Genomic DNA, 16,504 nt, shown 5'->3' on the forward strand with positions numbered 1-16,504 from the left:
AAGAGGAAATGAGGTTTATTTGTCTCTATAAAATAACAGAAGGACAGAAATAACCCACAACTCAAAACTCGTTTTAGACAGCAGGTAAAAGAGAGCAGCTGCTGCTAATCTTATTCTTATCTTGGGACAATTTAACAGAATTTAGTGTTGACACCTAAAAAAAAAAAAGCAACCCAGGATATGTTACCTATCGTGGAAAACGTGAGATTTTAATGAACAGTTAAATATACTTGATCAAAATGTTACTACAAAATGTGTTCACATGTTAAAAAATTATATTTTTTTTCAACACAATTTTTAGTTTGTAAAAAGGTATTATTAGCTTTTTCCTGTTTTGTTAACTGAGTCAGTGCCATCTCAGAATTTTACCTAAATTTTACAGGTAGGCTACTGGCTAACACTGTGGTAAATGTTTTTCTACCCACATTCAAGTAAAAAGAATAAAAAGTATTGCCCGCCTGCATGTATGCACCTTCAATACAACAGAGTAGTGAAATTGCTGCTATCACAGTTTAACTGCAATTAGTTCAAGACTCGCTACATTTTTTAACAAAAAGCCAGACTCTCATTCGGCCTGTGATCCTTTGTGGTCCCCACCTGCACTCCCTCCATTTTCTCCTATCAGCTGATTCTTCCTTCTTTCTCCTTCACACTCCCTCTTGTGCCATTCGGTATTCAAATACGCTCCCCCTCTCGGGGAAGGTTTCATTCAAGCGCCGTCGCTTGCTCTGAGGCGTTCCGATTGAGGCATCTTCGTCTTCTCCGAAGCCACCTCCTCCAGGGGTGTAGAGGCAGAACATGTCCTGTAGGGGGAGAAAGGTTTTGGGTTTGAGATTCAAGAAAATCCCTGCGTATGCGTGGGTTCTCTCCGGCTACTCCGGCTTCCTTCCACCGTCCAAAGATGTTAGCATGCATGTTAGGTTGATTGGTTACTCTAACTTGTCCCTAGGAGCGTGTGTGAGGGTGAGTTGTTGCTTGTCTTTCTGTGTTGGCCCTGTGATGGACTGGTGACCTGTCCAGGTTGTACACTACTTCTCACCCAATGATTGCTGGGATAGACCCCAGTGTCCCCTGACCCTTAAATTGACCAAATGGAAATGGATGGATGGATTTAAAAAGATTAAAAAAAACAAAAAAACATATCAATTGCCACCTTTTAAATGATAAAGTATACTGATATGACAGGGTCTCACCCCTGGCTGAAGGCTGACGCTGGTTTTGGCTCCTAGGTTGAGGACTCGTCCATCAGCTCTGTGGAGCTGGTTCAGCCCTGCCGCCCCATCATCACCCCCTGATCAACAGAGTGAAAATAAAACATGGTAAAAAAATAGACAGCGACAGCTAGTCACAAGGCTGGATGGAGTCAGGTTAAAATCTACTATTGAAAAGGAAAACTAAGGTTCAGAGATCACCTTGAAGGCCATAAGGACGAGTGGCTCGCCGCTCTGTCAGTACAGACAGAACAACCTTCTTCCTGAACAGGAGCTTACGGATCACGCCGTCTCCACCGCGGTACTTCCCTGCACCTCCTGAGCCTGGCCGTAAGGAGAACTGGTCCAAAATGACAGGATACCTAAACAGGAGCAGCAAACACGTCATCATGATATATATATTTACATTACCAGACTTTTAGTTTTCTCTTCTAATATTCATCTCACCTCTTCTCCAAAATCTCTGGATCAGTGATGCGGGTGTTGGTCATGTGACTGTGTACTCCACTCCGTCCATTCCAGCCAGGCCCCGCCCCAGCTCCCCCAGCAACCGTCTCATAATAACCGACTGTCTCGCTGCCAAATGAAATGTTGTTCATGCAGCCCTAAATGTAAGGAAGATAGATCAGCGCACGCAAAAAAGCTCAGAAATCCTTTCAGAAACACAAGCTCAACTAAACAATAAAAAATAAGCCGGACATGGAGATTTATTCCTACCTGTGAGGCAGCGCACACCTCAAACGCCTTGAAGATGACGTCAACCACTCTCTGGGATGTGAGCACATTTCCTCCAACAACTGCTGCATTTTGGGAAGGTTGGAGAATGGAGCCAGGAGGGATGATCACTTTGATAGGTGCGAGACAACCCTGATTAAGTAAAACAGAAAAATAAGGCAAATTCTATATGTACAGCACATTTAATCTACAAGACATTTCAAAGTGCTTTACACAAAACTTTACAGATGGAGTCAAGAAAGCAATAAAAAGTAGCAAAAGGCAGCAACAGACAAACAAAAAAAAAAAATCACAATAAAATTAATTAAATCAAATTTTTATATATATATATATATATATATATATATATATATATATATATATATATATATATATATATATATATATATATTTATAAATTTTATATATATATATATATATAAAAAAAAAATCACAATAGAATTAATTAAATCAAATTTTTATATATATATATATATATATATATATATATATATATATATATATAAATTTGATTTAATTAATTTTATTGTGATTTTTTTTTGTTATATATATATATATATATATATATATATATATATATATAAATGTCTAAACTTACCGTTCAGATTTTATGCGCATGAGAAAAGAAATGTTTTTTAATCTGGATTTAAAAGTATCTAGAGTTTAATCTCCATTGATAGTTTGTTCCACTTGTTTGCAGCCTAAATGCTGCTTCTCCATGTTTAGTTAGGACTCCACTCTGGACTAGTTGACCTAAATCTTTGGATCTAAGAGCTCTGCTTGGTTTATATTCTCTGAACATATGACAAATGCATTCTGGGGTTTGTAAACAATCGGCAGGGTTTTAAAATCTATCCCGTGACTGACTGGAAGCCAGTGTAAAGACGTTAAACTGGCATGACATGTTCAGATTTCTTAGTCCTGGAGCGTTCTGGAAAAGCTGCAGATTAGCATTAGAGTAATTCAGTCTACTAGAGATGAAGCATTGATGACAAATAATATCTCTTTACATGTGAACGAATCCTTAAATAAGGTTTCTTCTCCACCTCTCTTCTTGTTTCAACATTTATTCATAAAACTAAAATGAGGAGGTGCTGTTTTATTTAGAACAATAGCACTTTTATCTTCTGTTTACCATGTTCTGTCAGAAAAACTACACCTTAACCGTCTGAAATTAAGAAGTCATTAAATAACAGTGACTTGTTGGACAGAGATCTAATATTAAGTAAAGCTAGCTAGAAGAAGTTCACACTGTAAATGGTGCTGGTAACAGATCAGATCATTTCACACCACATGTTGACTGCTTTTGATTCCTTCTTTTTCTAACTAATACAGGAATCTGGGTAGGCATCATCCATGTAATTAAGGATACAATATTAATCAAAAGACAATATATTTAAAGCATACAAATTTTCCCCTGTGTAGGCAGCTATCTACCTGATTGAGAGGAATATCTTGCCCAACCATGCAGCGGAGGCAGTAGATGAGAGCTGACAGGGTGATGGCTCGTGGAGCATTGCAGTTCCCCCACACTTCAGTTCCCGTCCCTGAGAAGTCAAACACCGCACTTCCCTGAAACGATGGAGGTTCCTTAATTTAATGCAACTCTAAAAGTTTCCTGTCGTTTAGATAACGGGGATCTGCAGCCATATAAGGCAGGGTCAGCAAATAGCCTGAATCTTAAAACTGATCTGCAATTAGCATCATCTTGTCTCTTCTCACCTCCTCTTCATTAATCTGAACTCGCAATCTGATTGGAGTCCCATCGTCCATAAAATCTTCTGCCTTCACCTCCAAGGAGCCTGTTTTTTGCCGCCTGCAACGTGCAAACTCTTTCAGCATGTCCCTCACTGCCAGCTCGGCATTGCTCTGAAACATAAATCACACATGTTTTACCAAAATACTGCATTTTTTCTCCGCATTCACAGATACCAAATATTACAATGTAGCCACAGTTACCTGGATGTACCCCATGTAAGCCTGAACCACAGCCAACCCGTAGCTGTCAATCAGCTCGCCCACTAGCTGGCTGCCTCTCTGATTGGCCGCGACCTGAGCCCGTAGGTCTGACAGGTTGTCGTGGAGATTACGAGTCCCAGAGCAGGCCGGGTACTGGGCCGGAGCCATCAGAGCCTCAGTAACAGCTGATATGGTGAGAGGTGGAAGAAGGAAAGGGATGTAGCCAGTTGTGATCGGAGATACAGAAAGATAAACTTCAGTTTTCTGTTGTGGCTAATTTAAAACCTTTGCTTAAAGTAAAGCTCAAGGAAAATCTGATCATTTAATTTTGCAGTCTTAAAGAGTCGTTGAATACTTGTTTAAAAAACTTAGGAAGGGCTCCTAAATTGAATGACCTGAAAGTATCTCTAAATAAATGCCTGTTAAACAATCTAAATGCTAAAGTAAGGTGTTTCTTAGGAGCATCTTTTATGACAAAGAAACAAACAACAATAACAACAGATGGAACTGACACCATCTACACATTTTACACACATGGAGCTGTCTTTTTTTCTTTTAAATGTATAAATTCGAATATGTTCACATGTGTATTCACATGTGTGAACTGTATCCTTCATGCTTTATTTAATGGTGCCAACTTTGTTAATGACACAGTGCTTAATATTTCCAAGGTTACTAACTTTTCACAGAAAGTACAAAAATTTATGCAAGGATGATTATTTTTTTCTCTTGAATCATACCAACTAGTGTTGTATTTAAAATTTGCTGGAAAGCCTGAGTAATTACCTTAAAAAAAAAAAAAAAAAAAAAAAAAAAAAAATCAGAAGGGTCATTAATCTGTAGAGTGAGCGACACAGCAAAACATGTGGGTTGTGTCCCCTAAAATGTGCCAAAATATTATGCAATTTTGGATGATTGCACTGTCCCATATTAATTCTGGAGAAACAACACATAATTTTACCCTCAGTAACACCACAACATCCCTGCATCTCCTCCCCAAAATGGTCATATTATAGACAAGAGAATATTAGAGGGGATTTCTGCACATTTTGTGGTGCACAACTCATGTTGAGCTGTGCTGCTTGTGGCACAGAAGTGCAATCCTAACTGGTTAAATCTCATTATAAAGATGACTAATCAGGTTTAACAATGATGTAAACTTAAACATACATTGTTATTATTTAAGAAGAGAATGTAAAATATAAATTTCCTTGCCCTGAAAGTCTATATTAAACAACATGGTTTGAGCAATTTGAATTATCTGAGGTGCAATTTTAGCCTCTGGACGTTAATTTTACCACAACAAAACAATGTTTCAGCCCACTTCAAAAAATTCACCAGTTCTTGTCTGAGGTGCTCTTTGGAAGTAGGAAGCCTGAATATCACAAAAACCCAAGCCACTCTCCTTTAAAAGTAACTAAAATGCCTTGATTCCTCTAGCACAGTGACACACAGTGACTTTTAAATACACCAACACATTTCAGCAAACTGGCCTTCGTCAGTAAGTCAAAAGTGTAGTTTATTGTTTTCTTAAAAAAGTCGAAGAAAAGAAGTTGGATATCATTATATTTGTTTTATCTAAGCACGTCTTTGATTCATGGGCTGCCTCATGGGATCAGAGACTGGACTGTAGGGGGGCTGAAACTCTGCTGTGATTGGTGGTTACGGGAATGCTATCACAATCCCCTCCTTTCGTACCTTCTTCCTGGAAGACTCCCCCAGTGACAAGCTTGAAGGAAATGAAGACGGCACCCTCCTGCTGGAGGGAGGTAGAGTGGGGGGGCATTGAGCCTGGAGTGATGCCTCCTATGTCAGCATGATGCCCCCTGCTGGCTACGAAGAACACAGGCTTGCTCACCCCTTTACGAAACACCTAAGATGGAAAATAGTACAAAGCAGGCAATTAGGTAAAGATGTGTGGTTGGGGGGGGGGGGCAATCCAAAATAAAGTTATGAGACAGCGATGCTGGTTGACCGGTGTGATGACTGTGAGGTCTGGGAGATGGCTGCCGCCAGCACATGGGTGGTTACTCAGAATCACATCCCCTTCTTTCAGCTTGTTCCCCTGTGATCTGATCTGCAGAGAAGAAGCACAGCATGAATACTCCCTCTCTGTTTTTAATATGGTCCCACTTCATGACAGCACTCTGGAGAACTTTTCTGGAAGCAGTATCCTTCACCTGATACTGCACAGTTTCTTGCATAGCTCCCAGGTGGACAGGAATATGAGGCGCGTTGGACACCAGACCTCCATCCGGACCAAACACAGCACAGGAGAAATCCAGACGCTCCTTGATGTTTGTGGAGATGGAGGTTCTTTGCAAGACTCTGCCCATCTGCTCTGTAGTGGACCATGGAATGAACTCAACCAATCACACATGAGCTTAAAACATCCTGACCACCTACACACCGTTCCTCATTCTCATTTTTATCTTCTCTTTCCTGTGTTAGCATACCTGCTATGCTCATGAAGCGATGGGAGAAGATGGAGAGCTGCACAGTGTTGAGCTCGGTGCCGAGGACGCAGTGAGGATCTGAACCGACCGTCATGCAAACGTCGCCTCCTTCTGTCAGATGGGCCTCACAGCAAGGCTCCACCAGGATGGTGCTGATACAGGAAAGAGGACAAATTCACTTACTCAGAGAGGATAAACACACCTAGAAATTAATCTAAAGTTGGGTTAATCCCAAACTAGAAATATAAACTGCGATGTCAAAAATACCAAATTTAAAAGATGTGAATTCATGATAATAACACCTAAACAGTTTTTTTTTTGTTGTGATTAGCAAAGCACACACTGATTAAAATAAATATTCATGATGTGAAAGCTATGAGATTGCCTGCCTATTTTTGTCAATGATGATGGCTGGTCCTTGGATGTTGAAGCCACATGGCAGCTCCTCCCATAAATACACACCAGTGTCCAGGTAACCACCCTCAAAGTAACATTTGGTCATCTATGAAGAAGAGCAAAGGATACATACTACTAGGGGTGTGACGATATGCTTTTGCCCCGATTCAATTTGTTCCAAATTTATTGGGTGACGATTCGATTTAAATTGCGATTCTCACAATTCTTCAAGATTGCTGATGTTTGTAGATTAAAAAAAAAAAAAAATGTATACAACTTTTTTTTTTGCTTGTTATTTTTCTTCATTTCAATGAAGAAAAAACAACACAGTAGCCAGACCATCATTCTGCCCCCATAAAACCCAAGAAGACAAGTAAAAACATCAATAAAAAAACAACATATATGACAAAAAAATCTATAGTGCATTAATTTTTTTATTTGAATAAAAAAAAAAAAAAAAAAAAAGATTTTTTTCTGAAAAAAAATTGATTTTAAAATTGTGAAGAAAGTAAATCCCAATTTCCAGTTTTTTCCACCCCTACATACTACATTCTAGCGGAAATTAAAAGGGTGTGTTTTGTGTCTGTTGAGGCTATTTACCGTCACAGGTTTGGCCTGTTTGTGTCCCATCTTTGGTTTATGTACCGATTTAATACCGGATTTCCCACAACCCCTCACTCTGATGTCATCCACCATGATAGGTCTGTCTGGGATGGTGAAGCCAAACTCCTTCAGGTAACTAAAGATTGAGAGTAAAATAAGAGGAAACAGGCAGCTCCAAAGTCGACTATCTCCTTTCAGAAGTTTGACACATTGACTTAATGGTATCTTTGCTAGCACAAAACATTCACAAAAATAAACAGGAAACTCAGCAAACCGTTTGGTAAAGGCACTGCGGAAGTCACCAGCTTTACAAGACTGAGTGTTGCTGGGGTAACCGGCGGCAGTAACCATGAGGGCGCAGTCGGTGCCTTCGTAACGTAGGTGGAGGAAAACCTCAGTAGTTATCTGACCGCTGAAGAGAAAAATAATGATAAGATTATTCAGACATACATTGCAAATGACCAAACAGGAAAAAGTATAAAATCGACTGGTTAAATGGGTAAGATTGAGAAAATGCTTCCAACTGGTATAGATGCTACTTCTGACCTGGTGAAGCCTCGTCCACAGAGAGTGTCGCGGCAGCGTTGGGTGAGCTGCTCCACGCTCCGGTCCAGCATGCTGAAAGACTGCTGCTCGTACCGCAGCGAGCACGGCTCCTGCACCTCCTCCACCACATCTGCCAGCGCCAGACCGTATGCTGAGAGCACACCACTGTACCTACAAATACATTACACACACGAGAGATTCAGTTTGTCGCACCACTACCATCATTCCCACCGTAACACACACACACACACACACACACACACACACACACACACACACACATTTTATCAGGCTTACTTATGTATAAAGACAGTCTTCATCCCCAGGGCTCGAGCTATGGCACAGGCATGTTGGCCACCTGCACCCCCGAAACATGCCAGCACATGTTGAGACGTATCGTGACCTTTAGCCTGTGGAGGTAAATGAAAAAGGTGATGAGTGGAGCAGAAAAAATATTTGAAAAATATCATTTGAAGAAGTCAGCATGGACAATACCTGTGTCAGAGCTCTGATTGGCCGGCACATTGCTTCATTTGCAACGCGAACAAATCCCATGGCAACCTCCTCCACAGTCATCTTTGATTGGCTGTTTGTCAACATGCTGCTCTGTGAGCTGTTGGCCCCATTTTCCCCCATCTCAACAAGAAAAAAAAAAAAGTTAATTTTCCATAATGAACACCTTCAGAAATACTAAGAAAACTTCAGAAAATATAAATGCCTGTGATTGATTAGAAGACAGGAAGATGTTGATCTCCTCAGTGAGGCGGCGGAAATGCTTCATGGTTTCCTCTGAAGACAAGGGCTCATTCTCCCCGGGTCCAAAGATTTTTGGGAAAAAGGAAGGAAGGAGACGACCCAGGGCTAAGTTAGCATCAGTCACAGTCAACGGGCCACCTGGGGGAAAAATAAAAAGCCCCACTAGGTATCAGGCATTGTCACAATTAAACTCCTTATTAATGTATTTTCAACATTTTAAATATTTTTTGATAAAGCTGACAGCTAAAACAGAGATCGTGAAATGTGAAACTGGACTCATTCCGTCTCATATTGCTAAAGAGAAATATTCGTCATTTATTGTTTCAACATCACTGCTCTACGAGACAAGCTGGAAGTACATCACCTGAAACCTAAACTTATTCCTAACCTTCATGTACATTAAGTAGATTTTATTTAGATGGGATACGTTAAGGACAGAGATGGGAGAGATCCTTGTCTTTTAGATCTGACATCAACAAAAGCATGATTATTCAGATATATGAAGCAAGTATTGTTGGAAAAAGTGAGATGAAAATGTAGTAACTACTATACCAGGACAACATCTGAAAGAAGCAGCATAGAGCAGAAGAAAGAAGCTGGTAGAAGCGAAAGATTAAGAAAAACACAAGCCTTTCACAAAGTCTGTCACCTTTTCTGTAGCAGGCTGGTCCTGGATGTGCACCTGCAGACTCTGGTCCAACTACAAACATCCCTGATCTGGAGGGAGGGGAAAATGAGTAAATTTAAATAAGTAAAATGGATTTCCAACAGCTTGATTTATTTAGAGACTAAAGGGTACCATACATTTTTAACTGGACCTCATAAAAGATTTGCTAATCTTTACAAGCTGCAGATTTTACAGGTATTTAAACACGCGTAACTCTGTCCCAGCACAGAGTTAATGATCCACTTTAAACGTTTGCATAACTTACACAGTTACAGTACTGTGTGAAAGGCTTGACTCTCCTTCAGTTTCCTTTTGTATGGAAATGATGCAGTGAATTATAGAAACATGAAAACAGGAAACATAAGTGCATTTTTTATATTTAACTCAATCCACAATTTTATGCAAATGACATCCATAAACAAGGAGCCTTATATAAAGAAATTACCTCAAAATGATGGAAAAGTTCAGAATTTTATGAAAAATATGAATTCTAGTTTTTCTCAGCTGTTGTTCCTCATTATCGAGTTCAGTTAGTTGAGATGCAGTCTCTTCCATGGAAACTGCCCACCCATTTTCTCAAACTCATCCAAGGTAAACTCAAGGAGGGAACAGGTTCAGGAGGGAGACAATCTCCAGCCCCTGCTAGCTTTTACAGCCCATTAGGGATACACTATCCCTCCAGCATGAGCTCCTCACATGATCCCAGAGACTGAGTGCAGCCACCATCTGAAGGAAGCTCATTGCGGTCTCGTCCTTTTGGTCACTCTCTAGATCTTATGGCCATAAGTGAGGTTTTGAACAAAGTTAGACCAGTAAATTAAGAGCTTTGCCTTTTGGCTCAGCTTATTTTTCACCACAAAAGACTTGGAACAGAAATCCTATTTCGATAGGAAACCACATTCATATACTGTCCATCGGCTATAGACGTTTTTTATCTTTAGATTTCTCACTTCTTTAGTTAACAGTTTTAAGGGCAATGCACAAATTGAAGAGATTTACAAAGTTTTTGGAATCATAATGTAGGTGCAAAAATGCTATTTTATAACCTGTCAACATGTGTCACCATTCACCTTTTATCAATAGATGCAACTAAAAAAAAGGAAGGCTGCTAGAAATATGTTCTGCATTTGCATCTTTGCAAAGTTGTCTTTTATGTGTACACGCAGCGTGGTTCATCCTTTGAATTTGGAGCCCTTTTTATGCTTGAATAATTCGAAAATCAGCATCAAAAAAGCTCATTTCTCTATACATGGTCAGATTAAATGATTGATTATTGGGTTAAATGCAACAAATATCCTTTAAAAGATCATCAGAAAGCCTGAAGAACTATTGCACAAGATCAAGTTAAGATATAAAAACCTTTATTGAAAAAAAGAAAAATTCTAAGTTTTGATGAATATCTAAAGACAACATTTTAACAGCAAACGCCCCCCCCCCCCACTAGTATTTAAACTATTGCAACAATCTGTTGCATCCCTTGATAAAACTCGCCTGAAAAACAGCCGAGATCCCCCTCCAGCAGCCACAGTGTTGATGTCCAGCTGAGGGGCTTGCAGGGTGACTCCGGCTGTGGTCGCCTCAAACACGTGTTCATACTGTCCTGCATATCGACTAACATCTGTGGAAGTTCCTGCAGGGCGGGTGCACAACAGATGGAGTCAGAAGGAAGAAAAACACAACAAGCTAGCTAATAAAGAATCATAGAGAGGATGTTTGATCATTTTTTTTCCCTCAGACAGATGATTAACTGTTGTTTTTCCTTTTGTATAACAAACCCTCAAAGTGTCAGTGAGGATTTAAGAAACAATGACAGCGTGTACACAAAGAACTAAAAGACAATATGGGGAAGCTATGCAGTTCCAGGAGGGAACAGCCCCTCCACTCCACCTCTCGCACACACACTCACCGCCCATGTCAAAGCCAATTACCGGCTTTTTCTCCATTTGGCTGTAGGAGGTAATGGCGTATCCCACCACGCCCCCCGCTGGGCCGGACAAAACCGCCCGAGAACCGCAGAACTGCTCCATGGGAGTCAGACCTCCATCTGACTGCATGAACAAGACATCCACGTCCTGAGGATGCACAGAAACAAGACAGAGGCGCCCTAATTTAGATTTCTGAAATGTGTTTTGTTTTCCTGAATCTATTTAATACGACGTGCGACACATTTAAAACACACCTTCAGGGCACCTTTGAAGCCAGAGGTGAAGCCTTTTAAATACTGATGAATTTTGGGTGTGAGGTAGGCGTCAGCGCAGACGGTGTAGCCTCGAGGCACTGCCCGCAACATCGGCATTACCTCGCTGGAGAGAGACACCTGGGTGAAGCCCAGACGACGTGCCAGAGAGCCAATGGCTTCCTCGTGAACAGACCACCTGAAACGCAGAGCAAGACATGTGGGATAAACTTGGACAGGAGTCAAACATTAAGCTTTTTGTACAGGTTAACCCACTGGTTTTATTGTTTGTCTTTTCCTTTTTAACAGGTCTTTGTAAAGGACAGGAGACTCTTACGGACTATATATGTGAAGTGATAAAATAAAGAACTAGATGGTTTGCTTTCATATCTTCCAAGTATAGGGAAAAGGTGGCCTTGCAGCTTCAGTAAAAGGGGGAGAATTTTAAGAAAACCTTGAACTTCCACCCAGTAAACCCGTTGAGCTGCACACACAATAAAAACAGGCTGTTGGACACCACTGACATGCATGGAGCTGCTCCCATAGAGACAATGAGATACTGGGAGTGTGGACTTATATAATCAAGTATCAGATGACAAGTAAATAGTAAGTTAGAAGCTGAAAGAAGCCAGAGGGGAGGGTGAGATAGTAAAGGACGAAGGACGAAGAACGAGGCTCTTTTTGTAAGACTGACGTGTACGAGTGCAGCAGAAGAACTGCCAGGCTGGTGATACCACGGGACAAAACACCTCGCAGGTCTTTTTCCACTTTCTCCAGATCAAGCTCCTTCCATACCTCCAGATTTTCCCACGTTTTACCTAAAATGCAAACACGGATTATTGGGATTATTTCAAACCATGTTACATATTAGGAACATGCTCTGATCCGGAGCAGCTTAGTGTCCCAGTAACTGAAAAACACTGTATTTAGGCTTCACTGTATTACTCTTACTGTTTTCAGCGCACAAAACATGAAGGAAACAGAATTTTTCTGGATATGGAATAGCTAAAGTTCTGTTTGTGCACTGAAAATGGTTTGTGTTGTCATTTCTGTTAAGGCTGTCAGGGCATTTTTACATACTGAGTCCAGTTTAACTAACATTTCCACTATGCGTCTGATATTGTTGACAGAGGAGAACAGAATAAGATTATTAAAAAAAAAAAAACCCAGGAAAATCAGTCTGATATATTGTCAACTTTTTTTTTTTAACTCACAAACCAATATTAAAACTCATCATCATCATCATCATCATTATCCTAACCACTTAATCCGATTAAGGTTCGGTGGGGGAAGCCGGAGCCTATCCCAGCAGTCTTTGGGTGAAAGGCAGGGTACACCCTGGACAGTCCACCAGTCCATCGCAGGGCCAATATTAAAACTCAAAACTATAAAATAGTAGTTTATTGACAACTTCTTTCATCATTGAGTGAACAGTATTTATAAATATTACGCATTTATGATGGATACTTATTGCAATGTTATGACTGCTGTTCACTATTTTGACTGAGTGTGGATCCATTTGGGATTTTTTTTTAAAAAGTGTAAGATTTTCAATATTTTCAAAATAAATTAACTAAAAAAATAAGTACAATTATAATTAGATTGTTTTTTAAACATGTATGTTTCCAGTCTGTCCATATTTGATGTGTTATTAAATTACAAGTTTAATTAATGACAAAGACCCTTCTTGAATCTTTTCTGACCAGTAAAAAAAAAAAAGTACTTTTTTTTCCACCAGTAGGGGGAGTATAAGCCCATTTATTGCAGAGCGGCTCTGAGCTACAGCTCACAAGCGATTCCTGCCCTCATTGGAGCTGGCAAGGAGGAGAGGTGAGGGATCAGTTTTGCTCTTTACTGCCAACCTGTGGTGGTTTGTGGAGGTAGCAGTTTTGTGGTTTTGCTCACAACCTGGTGTTTGCCACCTGGTGGTGGAAAGAATCGCCTTGAAATCTTACATACTCTGCCTTTAAACACTGATTTAAAAGAGGAAAAAAAACTCTTAAAAGCAGATGACAAAGTGATGTCTTGTACCTGTTACCAAGCGTTTGGGATTTTTCTGGGGCAGCTCGCAATCGTCTTGCTTAAGAACAACTCGCTCATCCACCTCTATTACCTCTTCATATAGCACATCTGGCACCGCAACTTCCTGTTAACCACACAAAGTTTTATGTTAGAAATTCAAAGAAGTTGCACTATAGCAAGCGAACAGAGGATATAACTTTAGATCTTGTGAGGAGCTGTCATATAATGTGAATGGAACCTAAAATAACCCAGAGTTTGCTGTTACATTCAGGCTACACCCCCCCCCCCCCCCCCCCCCCCCCGCAGCAGAGCTTCATAGACGAGTCCTCATCTGCACTGTTAATGATACAACTGGTCCGAGGGCAAACTCCAGAAACGGCCAGCTGCTCTGCTACAAAATCTCATAACTTAACCTCATGTTGCAGCCACACAAGTCCCGTTACTCAGACTGTTTGAGTACATCACATACATACAGTAGCGAGTGATGCTGTTTTACTGATATGGATTTATGAGAGGGTAGATAAGCTCCTAGTACCAGACAACTGAAGTGATAAATCAGACACATGCACAGACAGAAGTCTTACAGACCAAGTCAAACAGCTTCGGCCTGGCCTGTGTGCCGATATGCAGCAAGTCCTTGAAGCCCTTTGTGACCAGAAGTGCAGTCCTTTCTCCTTCCCTCTCCAGCAGCGCATTGGTTGCCACCGTGGTGCCCATTCTGATCCAGCCAATCAGAGAAGTGTCAACGGGCTGCTCCCGAGGGAACACTCGTCCTGTTTCCTGCCAAAGAAAATGATTAAATATGTTCACAAAAATTTTATAGGCAGTCACCTTGTAAGTTACACATGTCCAATTACTTGCTGAAACAAATAGCTCATCAGCCAGCCAGAACAGGAAACTGAGGCTACAATTCACACAGGATCACCTAAACTGGACAAAAAAAGATTGAAAAAATGTTGCCAGGTCTAATATGTTTGGATTTCACCTGCAGCATTTAGATAGTAGGCCATAGTTTTACTTAGACAATATAAAAACATGAATCCTTTCTGCCTTATGTCAATGGCTCAGGCTGCTGCTGGTGTAACAGTGTAGAGGTCAGTCTCTTCACACACTTTGAGCTCCTTAGTACCCAATGAGCATTGTTAAAACCCCATTCCATCCCTTTAAGACCACATTGTATCCATTTTCTGGTGGCCACTTCCAACAGGGTATTGCACTATGTCATAAAGCTTGAATCGTCTCAAACTGGTTTCTTGAACATGACAATATACTCCACAATACTCCAAAAAGGTTTCAACCAGGTACTAACAAGGCTAATAGATACTTTAAGGCACACCTTTCTGTGACTTGCTGTGGCAGGTGATTGCATTTTTACTTTAAATAACAGCTGCAGAATGTTTTGTTGTCGGTGTTAGACAAAACATTTCTTTCTCAGAATTTCCAAACAGCTTTACATTAAGAAAAGGCCATTCATTTTCAAGAAAATGCACACATAAAAACAAAAAACTTGCTCTTAAAATGTGGCAATTAAGGTAATGCTCGATCACACAACTCTTTGTTTAAGACTCATGAATTATGTGTAAAACTTGTGATCAGTCAGGAAAATAAAACTTCAGAATTGCCACCTGATCTGTAAGCCAGCAAAGCTCTTTGTGTGATATAGTTAACTGCAGAGTGCTTGCTTATATGTCAAAGAGTTTACCTCCTCCAGGATTCTACGAATACCCTCAGTGGGAGCGTCTTTGTAGTTCTGGGGGTCCCTGGAGAGCAGTTTCAGGACTCTCTCACGACCATCAGGCAGCCGGGCAAACACATCTGTGAAAGTTCCACCACGGTCGATGGCAAAATCGAACTTCCCTTTAGTCTCGGCCATGGTGAGGAAAATGAAGAGTGTAACAGAATCTGGAGGAGTCAGAATCTAGAAGAGATGGAGAAATGGAAGTTTATGAGAGTAGAGTCATCAAAATGTGAAGTAAGCAGGATCAATACTTTTCTAGCAGAAAACCAAACTATCTCCATACATGCAATAGGAAAACTTACAATAGAAGCTGAAAGGATTTGGTTTTGGAATTTGGCTTCAGGCGAGCGAGCGAGCGAACACACACACACACACACACACACACACACACACACACACATTCCTGCACCTTGCTCACTCATTTGCTCCACAACTGATGCATCTAAGTTATGTAAGGAGATTTTAACTGGTTGGTTCCTCTGAGAAGATCTACATTTGGTCTAAATGGGAGTTTTAAATTACTTTTAAGTCTGCAAATGTGACTTTTCCTCCCATGCAGTTGACATACCGACTTTAAAATAAAGTGCATGGAAATAATCCGCACAGATTGAACATTCAAGAACAGAAGTAGTCGCAGCATGTTAAGTGTTACATTAAAGGAACATTGCATCATTGGGAAATATGCAAACCCTGGAGGATTAAAAACATACACGCCTTGGGTACGGATTCTGCAAAGGGAATCGCTGTTTTGGTGAGAACAGACACCCTGATACATTGGAAATGACCTCTAAAATGAAGTCAGAGATACGCTGCTGTTCTGCACGCCGTGGCTGGATAACACTTCGGCTGCAAAGCATGTCTGAGTCTTAGCAACGAAGCCAAGCAGCATCGATACGTTTACACTCACCTTCCGGTCCGAAGCTGACGCTGCAGTGGCAGAGTGTTAATCTCTGATAATCCTGCGTTTGTCTGATCCTCCTTCTTCTCACACTTCCTCTGTCTGCCCCTCCAGTTACAGCACGAAACACGCGAAAAGAAGCCGAGTCGGCGGCGTGAGTGTAGCTGTCTGGCGGGGTCTAACTCCGCCCCTGTCAGGATTCCTGGGTGTGACATTTGAGCAGCTGAGCACATGTGCTCTATATGTGTGTCTGCGTGTGTGTACTACGTCAGTAATTACTCAAATGTGCTTGCCTGCATTTTAAACCTTATACAGAAGCAAAACGGAGGGAACAATAACTG

General features: G+C 40.8%; 1 protein-coding gene across 1 annotated transcript; it reads right to left on the reverse strand.

Annotated features, from left to right (window-relative positions):
- On the reverse strand, window positions 1-16,282 carry oplah (5-oxoprolinase, ATP-hydrolysing). The gene is made up of 28 exons (XM_079260108.1): window positions 16,173-16,282; window positions 15,230-15,445; window positions 14,116-14,307; window positions 13,537-13,651; window positions 12,200-12,323; window positions 11,509-11,704; window positions 11,236-11,401; window positions 10,821-10,959; window positions 9,312-9,379; window positions 8,625-8,800; window positions 8,402-8,542; window positions 8,204-8,316; window positions 7,907-8,077; window positions 7,635-7,772; window positions 7,358-7,496; window positions 6,751-6,863; window positions 6,362-6,513; window positions 6,086-6,246; window positions 5,881-5,982; window positions 5,604-5,778; window positions 3,906-4,090; window positions 3,669-3,815; window positions 3,384-3,518; window positions 1,929-2,078; window positions 1,659-1,816; window positions 1,413-1,573; window positions 1,194-1,291; window positions 1-803 (listed from the first exon to the last, which is right to left on the reverse strand). The coding sequence occupies exons 2-28, from the start codon at window positions 15,398-15,400 to the stop codon at window positions 648-650; spliced, it is 3,942 nt and encodes a 1,313-aa protein (XP_079116234.1). The 5' UTR covers window positions 15,401-15,445; window positions 16,173-16,282; the 3' UTR covers window positions 1-647.
- Window positions 16,283-16,504: the final 222 nt, after the last annotated feature.

Source organism: Telmatherina bonti (genome assembly GCF_933228915.1).
Source record: "Telmatherina bonti genome assembly, chromosome: 20".
NCBI classification, from domain to species: Eukaryota; Metazoa; Chordata; class Actinopteri; order Atheriniformes; family Telmatherinidae; genus Telmatherina; species Telmatherina bonti.